Source organism: Dufourea novaeangliae, unplaced genomic scaffold (genome assembly GCF_001272555.1).
Source record: "Dufourea novaeangliae isolate 0120121106 unplaced genomic scaffold, ASM127255v1 scaffold16, whole genome shotgun sequence".
Taxonomy (NCBI): Eukaryota; Metazoa; Arthropoda; class Insecta; order Hymenoptera; family Halictidae; genus Dufourea; species Dufourea novaeangliae.
Genome location: NW_015373891.1, coordinates 1,565,019 through 1,584,254, shown reverse-complemented (window position 1 = coordinate 1,584,254; position 19,236 = coordinate 1,565,019). Strand labels below are relative to the sequence as shown.

Here is a 19,236-nt window from a genome sequence, read left to right as displayed (position 1 = left end):
GTGTGAGCGATAATTGCTTTTGGTCGATGACACTTTGGCGTCATATGCCTGTGAATTGATACTTATCAAATACTTACGACTTGTGGTAAAACAAATGTATATTTTAATATACACGGTGTTCCAAAATAGGCGTAAGTCCTTGAAAGGGTTGATTTCTAGGGTAATTTGAAACAACTTTTTTTCCCTAAGGAAGAGGTTGTTTCAAACCATCCCAGGAATTATCCTTTTCAAGGACTTGCAACTATTTTGTGACACCCCGTACAATAATAATAATAATTTAATATATAATATGATTTTTTAAACTACTTCTATCCACCATAAAAAAATGTAAAAAAAAAAAAAAACGTGTTATACACGTATGTATGTATCATTTTAACAATTACATCGTATCACTCGGGACAAACGGTCAGTGAATAGGTTAAATATCAATTGACAAATGATTTCTACCGCCTCATCTCACTTTCAAGAGTCAAAGCACCCACCTACTTTCATCAGACGTTTGCGACCCTGAGTTCGACTCCATCAATGGCTGTCGTCTCTTAACGCTTTAATTTACGACCACGCTATATATAAGTTCCATCGACTATACGCGAAAGTATTCTGTCCCCAGTCCACCGGCTGCGTTTCAGCAACCAGGAAATCATTCGTATCTAAACTCGTAATGGGAAGAGATATACGTGCGCGCGATGCTTCCTCGCCGCCGGTAATATCCGTCCCGTCGCCGGCTGGTCGGCCAATGGCCCCCGGGACAACTTCATCGAACCGACACGACACCACGAATTCTGGATCGCGGATCCGCCTCGCGTATGGGTTCCCGTGAATTTTCTCTCGCTACTCACCGTTATCCAACCGTTCGATCTTCCCCGCGACTCCAGTCCTTCCGCTGATATTTCCGGCGGACGAGAAAAAAAAAAAAAAACACAACTAAACTACGAAACCATCGTCGACTACGGACCTTGGAACAGTCGGTTGCTGACGAATGTGGTCGATATTCGGTGGATCGATCTCGGTACGGTGGAAATTAGGGGTGGGTTGGAATGTAATTTTTAAATCCTCGAAACTCGAATCGGAAATTTTGTAAGATTTCGAAACTGTAGAAACTTGAATCAATGATGTGGAGAAATATATGATACTAACATTTCATATTGTAATTTAACATATATCCCAGTGTCGTTGCTGTAGGTCTTAATTGTTATGGCTCTACTACTTTCTAAAGTGAGAAAACTGAGTTTAAGGTTTACGAAGTTTAATATTATAGAAGCAGGGATATATAAATAAAATAATCAAACACGCTATAATATATTGTATACTGAATAGATATTTACAGTGATTCCTCGATGAATGCGACACGAGTAACGGCGTTATTCCCACCACTGAGGGAGAGTCCCTCTGTGGAACCAATCAAAATAGAGTAAATAGAAGCTAAGCAGAGGCTCGGCTTCGGTCAAAAAACAAATTCACGAGGGGTTGAAAACGTTTTTCACGAATATCTAGGAAACTAAGTAACTCCCCCCGTTATGTGTATAGGAAAAAGTTGTTCAAAATGTCGAATTTTACAACATATCCAAAAATCATCCAAATCGGAGGGTAGGTAGCTTTTCTACAATTTCACCCTGGAAAAATTCAACCTGGAAAACAATAAATATTCTTCCGAGTCCTAACTCTGAAACTGTGAAATTTTTTTTTTTTAACGGTTGTATCTCCAAATATGAACAACGACTAAAAAATCCAATAATGATCGAAATCGGAGGGTAGTTGAACCAATAAGAAGCACAAAAATTGAATAACCATATTTAAAAAAAAAATGGAGTTAGAATAGTTAACACTAGAACGACCAAGAAAGTCAAAATGTCTTGTCAATACACTCTTACAACGACGATTAAAATATTATAACAATACATTTTCTCAGATCTTCTGCACCTGTTATTACGATATGAAAGTGCAGAAATTAGTAAATTTTTAAATTTTCAAAAGTTTCTCATGTTTATCCAAAATATGCATTTATCGTCGATAGTTCTAGTGTTAAGAACTTAACTGACGATATCGATCGATATCTCGAACGATGCTCCACCGCTAGATCTCAAACGAGAGTTAAGCTTCGTCGTAGCAAGGAACGCCGGGAATTTCTCGCGATCCCGACGGAATCTGCAGTTTCAGACTGGTCGTAGTGTCGCGTGTCCGTTGATTGGTTGCACGGCGATCCCAAGCGTCGCGTCGTGTCGCCGGAAACGCGGCTAAACAGGTGTTCGCACCAGCTGCAGCTGCTCTCTATGGCTCGTCACGAATCTCTCTCTTTCCTCTCTCTATTTGCGTCCGCGCGCCGTTAGTTCCCCTTCCCCCCATTCTTTTGGTATTTCCTAAAACGCGCTGGTTATTCTCGGCGGTGTGTCAGACGCGCAATGAAATTCCTCCTCCGTGGATTTCCTTTCGGAAGATAAAGGCGTTCGCGTGTGTCGCGTGCAGGGAACACGCCTCGCTCTGGGCCCGTTCTCGGAGCATCTCGTCGGAGGCGCGTCGCTGTTGTCGCAGCGAGTCGACTAAATTGAATTTATTAAAAGATCGGGATTTTAAGCTTGCTGGGTGACTGTCCTGGATTTATTCGACCTGAGAGGGCAATTCGTTTACAATAATTGCGCGTGTGGAAAAGTGTGCCGAGAAATTGTACGCAAATATAAAACAGTGAAATGAGTAGTAGACAAGTTTTCAGGCAGGATTATACATGTTGGAATAGTTTTTTAGATTGGTACTTTTTGTGTAGAAAATGTTGCGTTTATACAACTTTGGGAAATTTTTGTTTTAAATAACACGACTAAAATTATTTACATACATTACTTTGCCGAAATATATAAAATATATTATAATACTTGATACCATTTTGTAGAAGTCCAGTACATGAAAAAGGTACGCTAAAAAATGTCTACGATTTAAGAAAGAAGTGATTGATAAATAGTACTATAAATAGTTGAGTTCCTTAAAATTTCAAAATCTCGTAGGATCTAAGTGGAAGAAGAAATAGTGACGAAAAAAATATTAAGCAAATCTTTGAGATCCTCTTTCATAACTGCAACATGAGAAACAGAATTCAATAATGTAAATTCACTGAAAAAACAATTGCGAGTGAAATAACGCGTTAACGCGACGTTGAAGTCCTAATGAGTTAACACGTTCACCGTGGAGTCTATTTCGACAGTGTATGACATTGAAATTTGTATTGTATGGCGCTCACTGGTGATCGACGCGACGTGCACGGAAAGTTCTCTGTCGGTCACACCGATGGCCAACGGGCGGCGGTGATTGTGTTAATATAAAGTGAATCGTTTCAGTAGTTCAGTGTTGATTTTAGGTCAATGTTATCCACTCGATACTTGTGTAAGAATTATTTGAGCTACGCACAAGGGTCGATCGAGTTCAATTAAAACACTTTGCGTCGTTAATGTACACGTGGCGGAACATAGAGGATCCCATGATCGTTCCATCGTGCACTGGTATTTACTGGTAAGCGATCCGCCGCGAATGCTAAACGATGAAATCATCCGAGTAGGTGTACACACCGTGGAACATAATAATTTTCATCCTACCGTGGTTGCACAAAAGTCGACAGCAATGACGACACATATTGCGTCGGTCGGAAGTCGCGAGGAACATACTATCCGTCTTTCATAGAGTCATAGCAGAATTGACGGTTACTGTGTAGTTATTACAGCTTTACAGTGAGTCAATATAACGGCAAGTAGCAAGAATTATTCGAACACAGTGTACCTTTAACTCCTTCCTTCATAATATTCACCCCACGTGGTGCAGGTGAACTGAATTTAATAAACACGAATATTATTCATTTTCCCGTAAGTGAAATGCTCTGTTGCGCTTATTAATGGTGAAACTTTGGAGTAAATGTACATTTAGAACTAATATAATTCTTTCTCCCTTCGGTACGTCGTTAACCCTCGGACCGCGGTGTGTAGGACCATTTTGACCCAGAATTCCAGAAGAATATCTATATAATACAAATACTTCATACTACTCGAATATTCAAATATTCGAATACTTCATACTATTCGAATTATGCGAATACTTCGTGCTATTCGAATACTCCATACTATTAGAATACTCTATACTAGTTGAATTATGCGAATACTCCATACTATTCGAATTGTGCGAATACTTCGTGCTATTCGAATACTCCATACTATTCAAATTATTCGAATACTCCATACTATTAGAATACTCTATACTATTTGAATGATGCGAATACTTTGTACTATTCGAATTATTCGAATACTTCGCACTATTCGAAGTATTTAAAATAATTCGAATAGTTCGAATATTCTAATACTTACAGTTCTAGTCCAAAGGCTTAATCCAAATTCGCTACATCGAATCAGTCACGTTAACACGATCAGACAACGATCAGAAGTGTTTAGGAGGACTAACCAGAGCTCAATTTCTGTCTTTCAGCGTGGAGCGGGACCGGCTTCGGCAGCGGGAACGACAGGCCCGCGCGGCGATGTCGGTCCAGGCCGAACAGGCGGCTGCAGGAGGTGGTCCTGACACCAGACACCATCACCATGGCCACCACAACCACGCTCACCATCATGCTAATCCGCACGCCATCGCTGCGCCGCTGTTCCGCGCTCCCGTCAGGGTAAGTCTATATCCTCGGATCTTATTTTTGTATCGTTTACGGATACTTGGCCCCCGAAAGTTTGCCCCCGATGCGGCTCGTTCCGCCAGGAAACAGGATTAAGGGATCTCCTGGGATGAGACCCGCCCTGTCGTCTAATTCGGAGCTCGCGTAAATATGATTTCCTTTTTGTCGCGAGCACGAGGGTGACACACACGTTTACCGTGAACGCGTTCATAAGGATTCGTCTGGCGTTTGTTGTTTCGTTCTTTGGAATTGGAATTTCGTATAATTTTATTGGAATAATAGTGAAAAGCAGTAGTATCCGAGAGTGCTGTCCTGACCTATAACCCTTTGTATGCAATAAGAGTCGTTAGCTACCTAAGTGAAATTTTCTTTTTTCTAAGATTTTTCTCGGAATTTTTAGTTCTGCATTGAAAACAATTTGGAACATTCGACTTGAATGATTGTATTATGTAGTAGAGACTTTGATAAGTATCCTGGAATTTCTTCAGATTTTTTGAACTGGTATTTTATTGGACTGTGGGTGTTCATAGAAATTTACACTTTTATTGACCAATCCGGGGGAGTAGGAGTCACGTAGAAAGGCGTTTATTAGAGTCAGTGGTTTATTTCACGGACATGTGTAAAGGTAAATATTCAGTACGTTATAAGTAGACTGCGGATGGGTATGCAAATTCCTATTCTTGGACTAATTCATAAAAACAGGAGTTAATAGGAACAGATTACCGGAATGAATAATTTTCTCGAGTACAAAAGAAACTTATGCCAGCGTTAGAATTTATTAAAGTTTCAATTATAGTACATGTCTTATCCCGTTGCATTTGCTGTGATTGCATAACATAGATGTTTATGTAGGTTGTTTACGTTCGTACGTATTCACTTATGCAAGTAACAGTTAAATACAAACTTATTTCATGAAGGAACAGTTTTAGTAGATAAAGATCAAGTCGGACTTTATTAATATTCTTATTTTACACGAAATCCACAGTCTAACATTAGATGTACCAATAAGTAATCCACCATTTTTAAAAGTACGAGGCAATTTACTTCATCTTGTAAAAAGATTTTTCCACTGATTGAAAATGATGTAGGATCTTGATTATGAATACAAATGAAGCACTATAAATCCTCGAGTTTCATAAAGACTAATACTAAGTCCGTGAAGTTATAGTGAATTTCTCATTGGTACACCTAAACAACACAACATTAACATACAACCTAAATTATAACACAAGATTAAAGAACGAATAAAGGTCCGTGTAGATTTCTTGTAATTGTAGAGTCACGAACATTACCGTGTTGCTGTAAGATTACCACACAACGTCGTAAAAAACACCCAAGTTCCCCATAACATACGTTACACATAATAATTACAGTAAAACAAAACAGCGTTATCGGTCGAATGTAAAGGGCTTTTCAACAGGGACTTTGTTTTTTAATAGGGGCAATTTTCGATGTGGTGACAGGTTTGTCATTCTATTTTTTGATATATGTCAAGTACAATACAAGGTCTACAATTTATTATAATGTCTTCAATTTCAATAGAAAATCGCATAAAAATAATTAAAATCCACTACGGAAATGGTGGATCTGTGAAAACTACAGATTGCAAAATTTCGGAGTCAATGAATTTATTGCGAACGAAATTTAACGCCATTAGACTATTTCTTATCGGTTATATGAAACATCAACTCTATACAGATAATCCACAATCCATTAAAGTCTTGAAAACCAACATCCAACGCGTAATTGGTGAGATAGGAGTCGCAATTATACAAAACTGTAATCGAAACATTGACAAAAGGATCGACGTCCGTAAAAATGATCGTGGTGGACATTTGTCCGATATTCTTTTTAATTGATAAATTGTAGACTTTCCACATTATATACCAATAAAAAAATACAGAACTTTCATCCAAAATGTGTGATTTATGTAAAATTTAAAAGTCCCTGTTGAAAAGCTTATATTCGCGTGTCGACGTACACATTGGATAATATTACGTAATATTTTTAATGTTATACGCTCGGTATCGTATCAGCCGTAATTAACCGTTGATCCACGGATTATTCATATTCTACGCTCAGAGGACAGAAATGCGCGTGTGTCGCGTCGAATACCAAAACCCAGCGCACCGGAAGAAATGAATGAGTATGTATTTGCTCGGTGTTTTTACCGCGTGGCACGCTTCGCGTGACAGATGGCGGATCGGTTCTCCGTCGCGTTTAAATCTGTCTCCCTTTCGTTTTGTCAAGCAACTGTACACAATCTGATCTATCGCGTACGCACGGTTCTAAACGGTCCGTGTATCGCGAATCTGCTCGCGATACGTCACGAAACATCAGTACACATACCTTCTTTGCTAACGTCATACGATCGTTTAAGTCGTTCATACAACACAATGAATCCGGAATGATTAACGAGTTGTGTATGGTCCCACGTTCATCGAATTCTTGGAGCGCTGAGAAACAACCAAATTCTAAATTGTGGGTTGACAAATGATTATAATAACGTGATTTAATTTATAATTTATGCCCTGGCGCGGTAAATAATTTTATAACACGCGTACATTGACAAAATACGCATTAGATGAATTCTTTTAACTCCTATTGTTGCACTGATGCAACATAGGGTAAACCAGTGAATGATCGAATTGTTGAATTTATGCACCTTTGAGATTAATACTTGAATGAATTTATTTATAACAACAAAACATCTATTGAAATTGCAATAACGTATATTTTTCTTGACATTTTTATAAAAATAATTTCTTATCCTGATTTCAAAAAAATTATTAACACAGTGCAAACAAAGCCCAGTAAATGACTGCTACATTGCTGAAGTATTTTTAATAAGTATTGTACTTATTAATGTTTGTTTAATACGCTAAACTAAAAATATGGGAAATTGAAAGTGCAATTATACTCCATTTATAAACATTTAATCATTTTAAATTTATCGTTTATATTTCTTACCTAATGGTCATTTACTGGTGTGCAGTCAATTACTGGTTGGTTTACCCTATCTACATTTGAAAAATGCTTAAAATTCTGTGGACGGTTAATATCTAAGTTTCGTCAGCAAGGATTGACAGTTTTATAATTTGTAGTGAAAGCTGATATTGGGTATATAGAGATATGGGTTTTCAGTCTAGCAAACGTTTTATCGACTTTCATGTACGGGTTCGTTTCGTCGTGAGAGGGTCAGCCATCAAAATTAATTACTTTGATACAACCAGTCGTTAATACTGTACATATAAATAAATTAGAATATCGAAATGAGATATCTCTCAACCCTTACGCAACGGGTTAGTCTACGATTCTACAGGGTGTTCCATCTAACGTGAGCACCTTCAGTATCTCCCTTGTTTTTGAAGATACACAAAACTCTAAGAAGAAAGCATTATTTCGTCAGAAAGAGCAAATAGTATGATAAGCAAAAGTTTTTCTCAAGATCATATTTTTTCACTTGTATTCTAATGGGAATTATTCCGTAAAATAAGTAAATATTTTTCGAAATTCTATGGTCGTCGATGTTTTTTTAAATGGGACTGCATATTTTTATCAGTGTGACGTAATACTCGAGATAAAGACCAATCCAATAACCTGTAATAGTGTGATCTTGAATATGCAAAATCTACAAATATATAATAGTAGATTTAAATAACAAAATAACTAGGGATTAGTGCAACCATGTATCGAAGTTGATGGACATCACTTTGTTCACTCATTAAAATAAATTTTCTTCAAATCAATAGCAAGTGACAATACTAAAATCGCTCCTGTTAGTTAGGACACCCTGTATACTTCAGTAAAATCCTAGAAATTCCATGGTTTCTATTTTGTTCCATTTTTGTACATTTTGTCGTCACTTTTAATCTACAAGTACGTCAGTAGATCTCAGTTTTTGTCTTATCTCGTCAGCTCTATCTACAATTCGATTTCAATCATTTAATAACTCGTCGATAATATTTACATTCCCCAGGAAAAAATCTCAAAGCCTCGCGCGTCATTCCATACGTAAATGCATGAAACTCCGGGGTCATGTGTGTCACGTTCATCTTCAATTTTTCTCGACTCGTTCGTGCGCTTATTCCGGTGTCGTCGCTCGTCAAGGTATTAGTTTGTCGACGCCTCGTTTAGACGCCATATGGCGTCGCCTCGGCCATCCCCTCTTCTCGACGTAGCTGGTCGTCGGAGCACCTAGGATCCTCGGGGTCTTCCGATTTCACTCTCGAATCTGGAAGACGAATACCGAAAGCGGAGGCAGCTGCCCGAGGGAAGGGTCTACCAAGAAATCCCATACGACCATAATGGCAGAGCCAAGGACCTCTCCCATGCCTCGTAAACGTGGGGCGTCTTCTTCGTCTGGAACCCCCTTTGCGTCTTCTTTCTCTTTACCACTCGCGCCGGAGAAATTTATTTTCGACCATCGAAGTTCGTGACGGAATTAATGATAATCCGAATATTTATTTATAAAGAGTCAGAGTGCATTAAGTCGAATGTTAAAAAAAATAACATTTTACATATTTCCGGTATCAAATATTTCTCTCTTCCTGGTGGTAAAATTTATTTCGTTCTAAGTCGTCTAGTTTTTAATAGGTAGATAATAGTCTAAAAAGGATATATTCATATTTTTAAAACAATGTAAAGTTCAACACATAGGGTAATTAATGCAAAGTTCACCATTTCTACATATAGAGACTTGTCTTAACCCCTTACAACATCGACTCAGACACGTGATTACGATTTCACAATGAATTTAGTAAACATATATATTATTCGTCTTCTTCGAGTCGACGTAAAATACTGTATCGCTGGTATTAACATTTCAGATTTAGAATAAAAATAGAATTCCTTTTGTATCTGGGAAAATATTAACGATAAAGTAATTCTTCGGAGTGAAGTCGTAAAATAAAACATATGGCAAGGGGTTAAATCTATTTAATAGTTCGAAGGTAGTAATTGTTTTTCGCTCAGTTCTTACCGAACGGTTCCAAAGTTACAAGGTTTTTGCACCTTTGATTTGCTCCCCTCTAAAGTTTGAAAAGTGTAACTTAATACACGCTGGCTCTGGCTTCCAGATATGAAAGTCTAGAGGACAAACGAAAAATTTAGATATTACAATAATACGCAAAGATCTACCAGAGTTTATAAAAACTTATAGTACTGTATAGAAAATTTAACAGAGATCCTATAGGACTATATGAAAAATTACAAAAATAAACAGTAAAAAAAGGAGAAAAAACATTTACAGAACTGTTTTGCTAGAAGACAGTTATGATTATGTAGAAGGAAATGCGTAGTTATTAAGGGAATGATGTAAAACTCAGAAGTCTATCCTCTATAAGTACTCAGCTGTATTCTTGGAGCAGGTGTCGAAGTAGCATGATGGTCTTCGTCTCCCCAAGTTGTTAGTAGTATCGACTCGTAATCATCGATACGATTCCTCGTACGAGTCGCGAATGACCTTTCGAACATCGCCACTGGGGGGGCCTTCCTTCTGGAACTCAACAGGTGTTTCGCGACTTTTAAACTTTCCTAATAACCGTTTTACGAGCCACCCGGATTTCCCCCCATTCGCACCTGCTGCATTCCCGAAAAATTTCGCCGGTTCTCCTCTCGTTCCGTGATTTTCATGACCACAACAAACCAGTTTGTTTTCTTTTTAATGGCTTCGTCTCTGTTCATTAGTTGTCGTTTATTTGGTATTGTTTTGTGTGACTCTTTTCTTCTGCAATTTGCGACATTTGGTGTTTAGGTGGAATCGGTTTCGTTCTGGGAGAAAATAGGTGTCTGTTAATGTGAGAATGCATTCTAGCTGCTAATCCTGAGTTAGTCATCCTATTATTTATCAGATGTGTTGAGAAATTATTGGGATTTCTGCGGAAGTATTTGTCGAAGAATGATTCACGACTGGGTTTCCACTTTTCTGAACAGTAGAAATACACTGCTGACTAAAAGTTTTTGGATCACACTATGATTTAAGAAGATTTGGAGTTATCGAGAAGAAATGGAAATCGAACCTTGTGGTCGATGACTTTCTGGTAGTTCGTACGACGTGAACGTAAACTTTACAGGCAAGAATGAACATAGAAAATTCGTTCTCTTTGTGACGATTTTAACGTGTTAAAAATCAAGTGAAAAATATTATTTCACATATATATATATATATAAATGCTATAAATGCATAAAATCCACAGTCTATTGATTACATATATCTATTTACCGCGAATACGTACAGAGTGCCCCTATTTCGACAATTGTAAACCGACAATCACAATGTCAAGACAGCACTAATATGAAATTCTCTGCTATTTCTTCATATTAAACCATCCTCATTTATCAGAGCATTAAAACCTGAGCATTTCGTTAACTCAAGTGATTCCAAGCTTTTGGCCAGTAGTGTACGTCGCTTCCACGTTTCACGACGTTTGAAATTTAATCCGGGCGAGGCTGGTCCTTTTCCCATTTCTCGTTAAACTTGTTGCCTTGCAAACGACAGTGCAACCTGCTCCTGACCTTTTCCTAAGTCCCGTCGAAGCCTGGCCGCAAACGGAAGTATTAATGGCCACGCGGAAATGTCGTGAAAGTCGGCGTTAGTTGAGGGGAAAGAGAGACTGTGAAATAGGGATGGTGAACGGACAGAAGGGGAGGAAACGGAAAAAAGGAGGCGTCCACTTTTGGCTTTACCGTAATAAATTTTCGTAGTGACATCGCTCGTAAAACACCGAGGCCTCGTATTACGTTTATTGCGGTGCTCGACTCGTTATTGGCCCGAAATGGGGCCGTAATGCCCCGGATACAGAAATTATAATAATGTTGATTTTATTGCGGCTTGTATAACGACGATCGGACAGGTCACGGAGATTGGTGGGCTTTCACAAATTTTAATGCGACTCTTAATTAACTCGGGGCAACAACTTAGTGTCACAGATGGAAAGGTTTGCTGAAAGTAAGAGAAGGAAACATGATGGAGCGAAGCACGTGGGTGGTATTTATTAAAAAAAAAAAAAGACTCTCTTCTCATCCTTTGGTCGTGCAGATTTTTTCTTTCATTTGTAGGTGGGTTTTGATATCTTTGGTAGAGGAAGAAATGTATTGGTGTTTTAAAATTGGAAATTTTATTATTGAGAGCAGATCTATTTATTAACGGAGAACAATCATAGGATAAGTAGATACTAAAATGAAGGAGATGTCAATACTTAAATGGAAGTGTTAAAATGAAGGAGATTTATAAAAAGAATCAATTATTCTTACAAGCAATAAAGGGTGTGAACGCTGAACATTGAACATTAAACGATACATATAATTAAAACGAAACGTACACCGCTGGGAATACTACTAACCCATCAAGGATCAAGCAGTGAATACACGATTGTTACACATAAAAAAAAAAAACAAAATCCAGTTATGTAAATTGCTCCAAAAAAGATTAAATTAACGATCAAATTAAACTCACGTACTCAACAAAACCACACCAGTTTCTCACCCAATTCTCAATTCCACTGTGAGAGGTGGTGGATCAGTCGTGGGCACCTGGGGTGTTACCTTGGTGTAGTGTATACATCCATCGCATTAATTCGCTCAATATCTGTCTCTCGAATCGCATCTCTCCCTCGACCGAGAGCATTCGAGGAGATGAACGAACCCCTGGGAGAGAATTCAGGGCGATCTATCGGGAACGAAAACGGACGCAGGAACGAGCCTTAGGATCGGAGTGGACAACGCGTGCCGCGGTTGAAGAGGGAATAGAGAAAGAGAGAATGGTACACACGCTCGTAAATCGTGTCTGGTTCGACGGGGGATCGTAAAGTCACGCGCACGGTTTTTATCGGTCGTTTCGCGCGGGACACGTATCGTTATCGGTAGGTCGGAGACAGCCGCGAAGACCGTTTCGCGATCGGGAATCGAGACGATTGAACGCAGAAGGCGGAAGAAGACATTGTACAGACTCCTCTCGATTATCGTCTGGTTTGTTCTACACGATTATTGTCCAGGCGCGGTTTACTGTGTAAAAATAAATATTGGACAGACGTTCATCTTCTGTATAAACGAATAAGTAATAGTACACTTTATTAGAATGTTTATTTCGATTCATTTTGCAGATCAGGAAATGTTTGTGCATAAACATCCGCAGTAATGTTAAGCACGTTTTCAATACCGAGTAATGTGATGCAAAGGGTTATTCTACTGTGACGTGTGATTTTTAAACAATTTTTCAGGAATTTCCAGGAAGAAGTATTTTTTAAATTACTATTTTCATAATAAAATAATATTTATTCTCGAATGGGTAGAGATTTGGCAACCACAATTATTTAACTACCGTAACTTGTGTAAAGCTCAGTCGATCTTAACTAACACTATTTTTTACTATCGAAACCATATACATAGCTATATACCTAAAATAAAATTGTCCCCAACTCCAATTTAGATTACCGTAAATTCCCGATGAGTGTTCGAAGGCTCGTATGCACTGAACAGTAAATATTCCATAAACGAATGGCCATACGTGGCTAAAAAAAATATCATTGGCTTCAGAAAAAGTCAGTGTTACGCTTAGGGACATTGCCTTGTTAATGCCGAGGAATCTTCGAACACTCATCGAAGATTTACTGTATACCTAATCGTGGCCATGGGCGTAGTCGGGGGTCAGGGGGTATTCCCCCCCTCCTGGACGAAAAAAAGTGGGTTTTGCACTGCCTTAAGAAAAAAATTGGATTTCGCCCCCTCCTCTTCCCGGAGGAAAAACATTACATTGCCCCTCCCCTCGACGGAAAAAGTGGGTTTTGTACTACTTTAAGAAAAAAAATTGGACTTTACCCCCCTCCTTCCCGGAGGAAAAAAATTACCCCCCCCCCTCCCGGACGGAAAAAAGTGGATTTTGTACTACTTTAAAAAAAACATTGGATTTTGCCCCCTCCCCTTTCTGGAGGAAAAAATTACATTGCCCCCACTCCTGACTGATAACCTGGCTACGCCCATGATCGTGATAGTGGTTTCCGTTGTCCATCTACATCCTCTCTAAATTACTTCGTACGGCAAACTGGAATGCTCGAGACACTCGGACCTACGCGAGGACACTCACTTCGTGTAATTACGAACGATACCGTGCTAGCTTGCCAGACGGACAATGTAAGTGCCACGGACCACGGGGTAAGCGGGACATAGCTTAGCAGGGGGGGATGACGGTCCAGCGAATCCTCGTTTTAATCAGAAGGCTCCTGTGATATCCCGTAGTCTGGCACGATTTCTGACCCCGAGTACGCTTTGTCGGGGAAAGCTTCTCTCGCTGGCGTCACATACCCAGGACGAGGGGTGAGGGGGGTGGCATTCTTTTTGACAAAACAGACGCTAGCGTTTTTATTTCTGTGCGTCGGATAAGAGGTGTTCCTCCTTGCGTCTCTTCTCCTTCGTGGCTTAAGGTGGAGGTGTTTACAGAGGCGGGCAGGTGGAAAGGTCTCTTCGCCACCTTGAAAGCTGCTGCCTTAACAGAGAAAGAAAGAGAACATTACTCCCTCGCACAGGTGTTGGGTCGTAAGAACTCGAAAAGCTTTTCTTTCGAGTCTAGTCTCTCTCTGTTGCTTCGCAGGGGAAACCAGGGAGAAACGTAACAGTTAGTCTTTTTGAGTCTGTGACTTTTAGATTGTGTAGAATTTTTAAAAAAGTTTGTAGATGATAAACCTTGATTATTGGATTAGAAATTAAAACCTGAAAACTTGGAATGTATTACACCGGTTTTCTGAAATAAGACTTTCTTTGAAATTACTCATTTGAGACTTTTGTCCCTACCCCTAGGGACGATTGTAACACCGTGTGTAATTTGAAAAAAGAACCGAATTCATAGGAAAGATTCTTTTAACTCTTTGAAGCATAGGATTTTACAATAAAAGAAATACCTAGTTGCACATACATCTTTTTGTATGAAATGTGTCAAAATATTAATCTACTTGAATTATGTTTTATTTTTAGTATTTCCACGATTTAAAGGTGACATGAATAACGTTCCACTATGCGAGTTGGGTATAAAAAAAGGTGGGACATTTTTCATACCACCGTGTCTCAAAGAGTTAAATGATATTTTTACTAAAAACATAATAGAAATTTCACAGAATTTTACGGGATGAAGTAAAAAATATATATAATTGAAAGACATAATACAAACGTACTTTTGGTGTATTATTTCAATAGGATTTGGCGACAATTGAGGTCGAGGGCTGATGAAATTCGTGTACAAAGATGGAAGGAGACGATTGTTCATTGACTGGCATTTCTTTTATAACAGCTGTTACATTTATCCCGAGTCTCATCCATTCCTCAAGCATGTATCGTGCAGTTTGGGTGAACGAAATCTCTGCCAGTGACTCGGGTCCATCTTCTCGATATCGGAACCGTCGTTAGGATGGGTGACGCGTGGGTTTTGGAAGCGTTATGGTTCAGGGGATGTGACCGAAAGTTACCCGGAGAAGTTGTTGGGGGCTGGCGGGAGGGTTAATGAATTCAGGAATTCGAAGGTCTTCGATACCGAACTGGAACAGACGTGGTTTCGAAACTACGTGTACTTGTTATAAATCCAGCGTTTGGGATTAGATAGGAGCTTCTATCGGGGAATTTCCGAAGACTTTGGTTTTACCGAAGTTGATCCGTTCACGGTGTAATACGGCGATGCAAAACAACAAGATCGTTCGAGGAGAACTGTTCATTCTGTGAAAGCTACAAGTTTCAGTTTCGATGTGTAGTGGTGTCTTATGTGTTCGGTGAGCTGTACAATTCTGTTGTACGAGTATCTTTTGGGCTATGTGAAACGTTGTAGCGGAAAATACATCCTGACATCTATTATCCGTGTATTCTAATGCTCGAACGTTCTGTTATCCGAACGGAGTGTCTCCCAGTTGGAGATGCCTCCTCCTATTGCAAATGTGCATATTTTAGTGCTTGTATAAAATCTTTATATTATTATTTATTTTCTTCTATTCGATCGAATTTTAGGGTTGAAAAAGGTTTTATTTTTTTTTAGGAAATACAAAATATGGCTTTGTTAAAATTATTTTCCTTTCGGGCCCCGTTTCATGTGCGCCACCCGGTAGTATGAAATGTTGCAACGAAGAATAGCGAGGATAATTCACTAGAACCAATTCACGTCAAAATTGTTGTACTGCTTCGAAGTTTACGGTATTATACAGAGCTGAAAAGAAGTCCAGCGGGACGGTACAGGTGCAGGAGAATACTCAGCTCGTTCTGCGTAAATCCGCCTGCAACGCTACCCGCTGACCAATGATTAACAATCTGGACGCTGTGTTTCCCGTTCTCTCTATTCATCACGTGGTGCTATACGAGCCTTTGAAAGCATTGGTCGTGTAAATCAATAAATGTGATGTTGATATATTTAGAGGTTTAGAATATCAATTGAATATCACCTGATATTGAGAGATGGTATACTCTACATCCCCTGTTGAGTTACACTGTTCAACAAATTTGAACCTTTTTCTACCGTTAATAGGCACGTCTGATAGGTTTTATAAGTTAAATACGAATTTGCAAACCGGTTTTAAAACTTGTTTTTGAGAAAATTAATTTAAAACAAATCACAAATTTTCAATTTTGGAGGTATGTTGTGCTTTTTACTGCTATCTTTCTACGATGTTTACTAAAATTATTAAAAATTCACTTGCACCACTTATGCTATCAAGGGCTCATATGATCCGATTGTGTCTGCTAACCGTTTCGGCCAATAATAAAAATACGTGTGTCTTCTCTTCATGTTTATATCTCGGAAGATGGGCCTATAGGGATTTATCCAATTGGACCCACATTCCTTTCGCATTCCTTCCGCCTGACTTCTTTCCAGCTCTACATAATATCACGTTTCCGCCACGTTTAATCCAAGATCGACAGACCCTCCCACGACGCGACGTTTCCCGTTCAACCTTTTTTCCGCGGAGCGCCATATCGCTTATCGAATCGTTTACACGCGTTACGCACGGATCACTCGATCGTAAACAAGACCGGCTGGTCCGGGTAGAAATCCTGCTTGTCCAACTTTCTTGCATTCGTGATACACGGAAGAAAATCCAGCACCCCCTTTTTCCGCGATAGGTATAGTAGGTGGAACCTATATGAATACCGTGGTCGTAAATTAACCCCTCGCCCTATAATGACGAGTCAAATGTGTCATAACGATTTTCAGATGATTATTATTCATTTTCTTTAATCCACTATCTGGTTTTGTACAGTAGTTTAGTACAGTAGACGCCTATTAGATCACTTTAATAACTAGATCACGGTAGTTTATGCAAAATAATATTTTTCGAAATGATTTGTAGAGACTGATGTGAAGATTGGAATTTCTTCCACTTCATAAGGATTTTATTAAGACAAGAATAAGACAGAGAATGTATGAGATCTGATGTTAATTTTACCATTTATCATATTTCACGTAGTTGTGTATGACATAAATACATATAAGTCGTAGTCTATTAATGATAATATTTGATTGGTTCTTAATTGTACGAAACACATTTTTTTCGAGAAGATACCAAAAAGATGTAATCAGCAGGTTAAATTGAAGTGACTATTACCAACCAACTTTCCCCCATTTCCATCCAACTTTCCCCCACTACCATTTGATTTTCCCCATTTCCATCCAACTTTCCTCTAGTACCATCCGATTTTCCCCACATTCATCCAACTTTTCCCCATTACCATCTAACTTTCCCCCACATTCATCGAACTTTTCCCCACTACCATCCAACTTTCCTCTACTACCACCCGAATTTCTCCACATTCATCCAACTTTTCCCCCGCATTCATCCAAGTTTTCCCCACTACCATCCAACTTTTTCCCCCTCGATCTGGTAATACTATTCGTGAGCAGCAGTTGGACACCTCTGCTGTATAGATTTCATCGACTATACACGCGTCGAGTCGCGAAATACCTCAACCGTTTTGCGCCGCCAGGTTTCCCGCGGACGCGTTTAGGAGAAAGCTAAACCTTCGATCCCGACCACCGACTGCTTAAATATCGTTTACGTAACGTCTCTTGTCGTCGCGACTCGTTGAATATTCCGCCGTTTCTGTGCGATTCCTTCGCCTCCACCCCTCTCCGGCCTGTCGAGTTACATGCACAACCCGAGGGTGGGTCTTGTTTCTGTTCCGGGAATCGACGATCGTCTTCGATCCTTGAACGGCGAATGATTAATTAATTCGACTTTCGTGATGCAACAGGCGATCGACGCCGTGAGCTCCTGGCTTCGATGTGGACGGGGAGAATATTTAAGGTTCAGTTTGTCGGGTGGAGCAATTAGAGATCTAAATCAGTCGTTCAAGGATCAGAGTGAGACTACCTTTTTAAATTCTTTCATATTTTAGTGCCGGAGCACTTGATTGGTGCTTAACTTTTTATATTTTTTGTGGAGGTATAATCATTTTAAGCAAATGAACGGACCAAATAGCTATTATCTATGTAGGATTTAATTTTAATTTTAATTTTATTTATAATTGTATTAATATTACCGTAATACATACGTAAATATGTCCTGACATTCTGTTGTAATACATTTATGACTGATAGAATTCTATTTTAAATTTTAATTGTTCTCGTTAGGTATGTTTTAATATTCAATCGTCACCTCGTATCCACACACGCAACTTTATCGCCTGTGCTAGCGTGAAATGTATTTACATTTATTACAGACCAACTCGCCTGAGATCGTAATCATTCGGTTCGATTCTATGTTCGTTTAAGTACATTATAATGTTACTTACAATTAGTGATGCACTCAATGAAAGCTTTTACGAAGCTTCTAATTAAACGTATATACCTTTCAATCAACATGACGTTTTTTTTATTATATAAACTTGTCACTGTTAGTTCCGTTTAACTAAATGTGAACGGGTTACTGCCATAGTGGGTTGTAATCTACCCAACATTTGAAGAACAAGTGAATAAAATCTACAAAAGCGACACAACAAAACGTATGAAACGTGTCTTTCGCGTTTTCACTACGAGAAAGTCGCAGAAACCCTGTTGGAGCAACTTTGAAAAGTTTAAGCTTTTAACTTCATGAATTGATTAGCAAAGACATTATTACATAATTTACTCTTCCTGGTCTGACCGAGATTGTGATTTGTGAAAGTCCTTTGTATTTTTTTGAGTAACTTAATATTTTCCAGTTGTGGCATTTTTATAACAAGGCTGCGGTATGTTAATATCATATACTTTATTATTTTAGTTGTTGCATTTTAAACTTTCAAACTCATTTTTTCAAATATGGTTTTTTTCTTAAATAATCCATCAATGCACTGGCATCTTCAGTTCTTAAGTTTATTCTTTTTTTTTGTTTGGTTTCCCTCGTGTAGATCAAATATACATAGGATGGATGCACCAGTAAAGTGAACACGTACCAATGAATAAAATAAGCAAGTAATTAAATATAGATTTTTTTCAATTCCTTGTTTCGTATTCGAACAATTTTTGCCCCATTGGTTAGAAATATTCATTCACTGCTTAATGTTCATTCACTACTAAGATCTGTATTTTTTCTTTCATATTTTCATTAATTACATTTTTCCAACTTTTCAAAATAAAATCTACG

General features: G+C 38.7%; 1 protein-coding gene across 3 annotated transcripts in view; it reads left to right on the top strand.

Annotated features, from left to right (window-relative positions):
• The window catches only part of LOC107188687 (AF4/FMR2 family member 4), a 302,199-nt gene that overhangs the window by 124,079 nt on the left and 158,884 nt on the right, over positions 1–19,236 (top strand). For all 3 annotated transcript variants that reach the window (XM_015577030.1, XM_015577023.1, XM_015577039.1), the window contains exon 2: positions 4,456–4,642. In XM_015577030.1, coding sequence (XP_015432516.1) covers positions 4,456–4,642 — 187 coding nt within the window. The remainder of the gene's footprint in view (positions 1–4,455; positions 4,643–19,236) is intronic.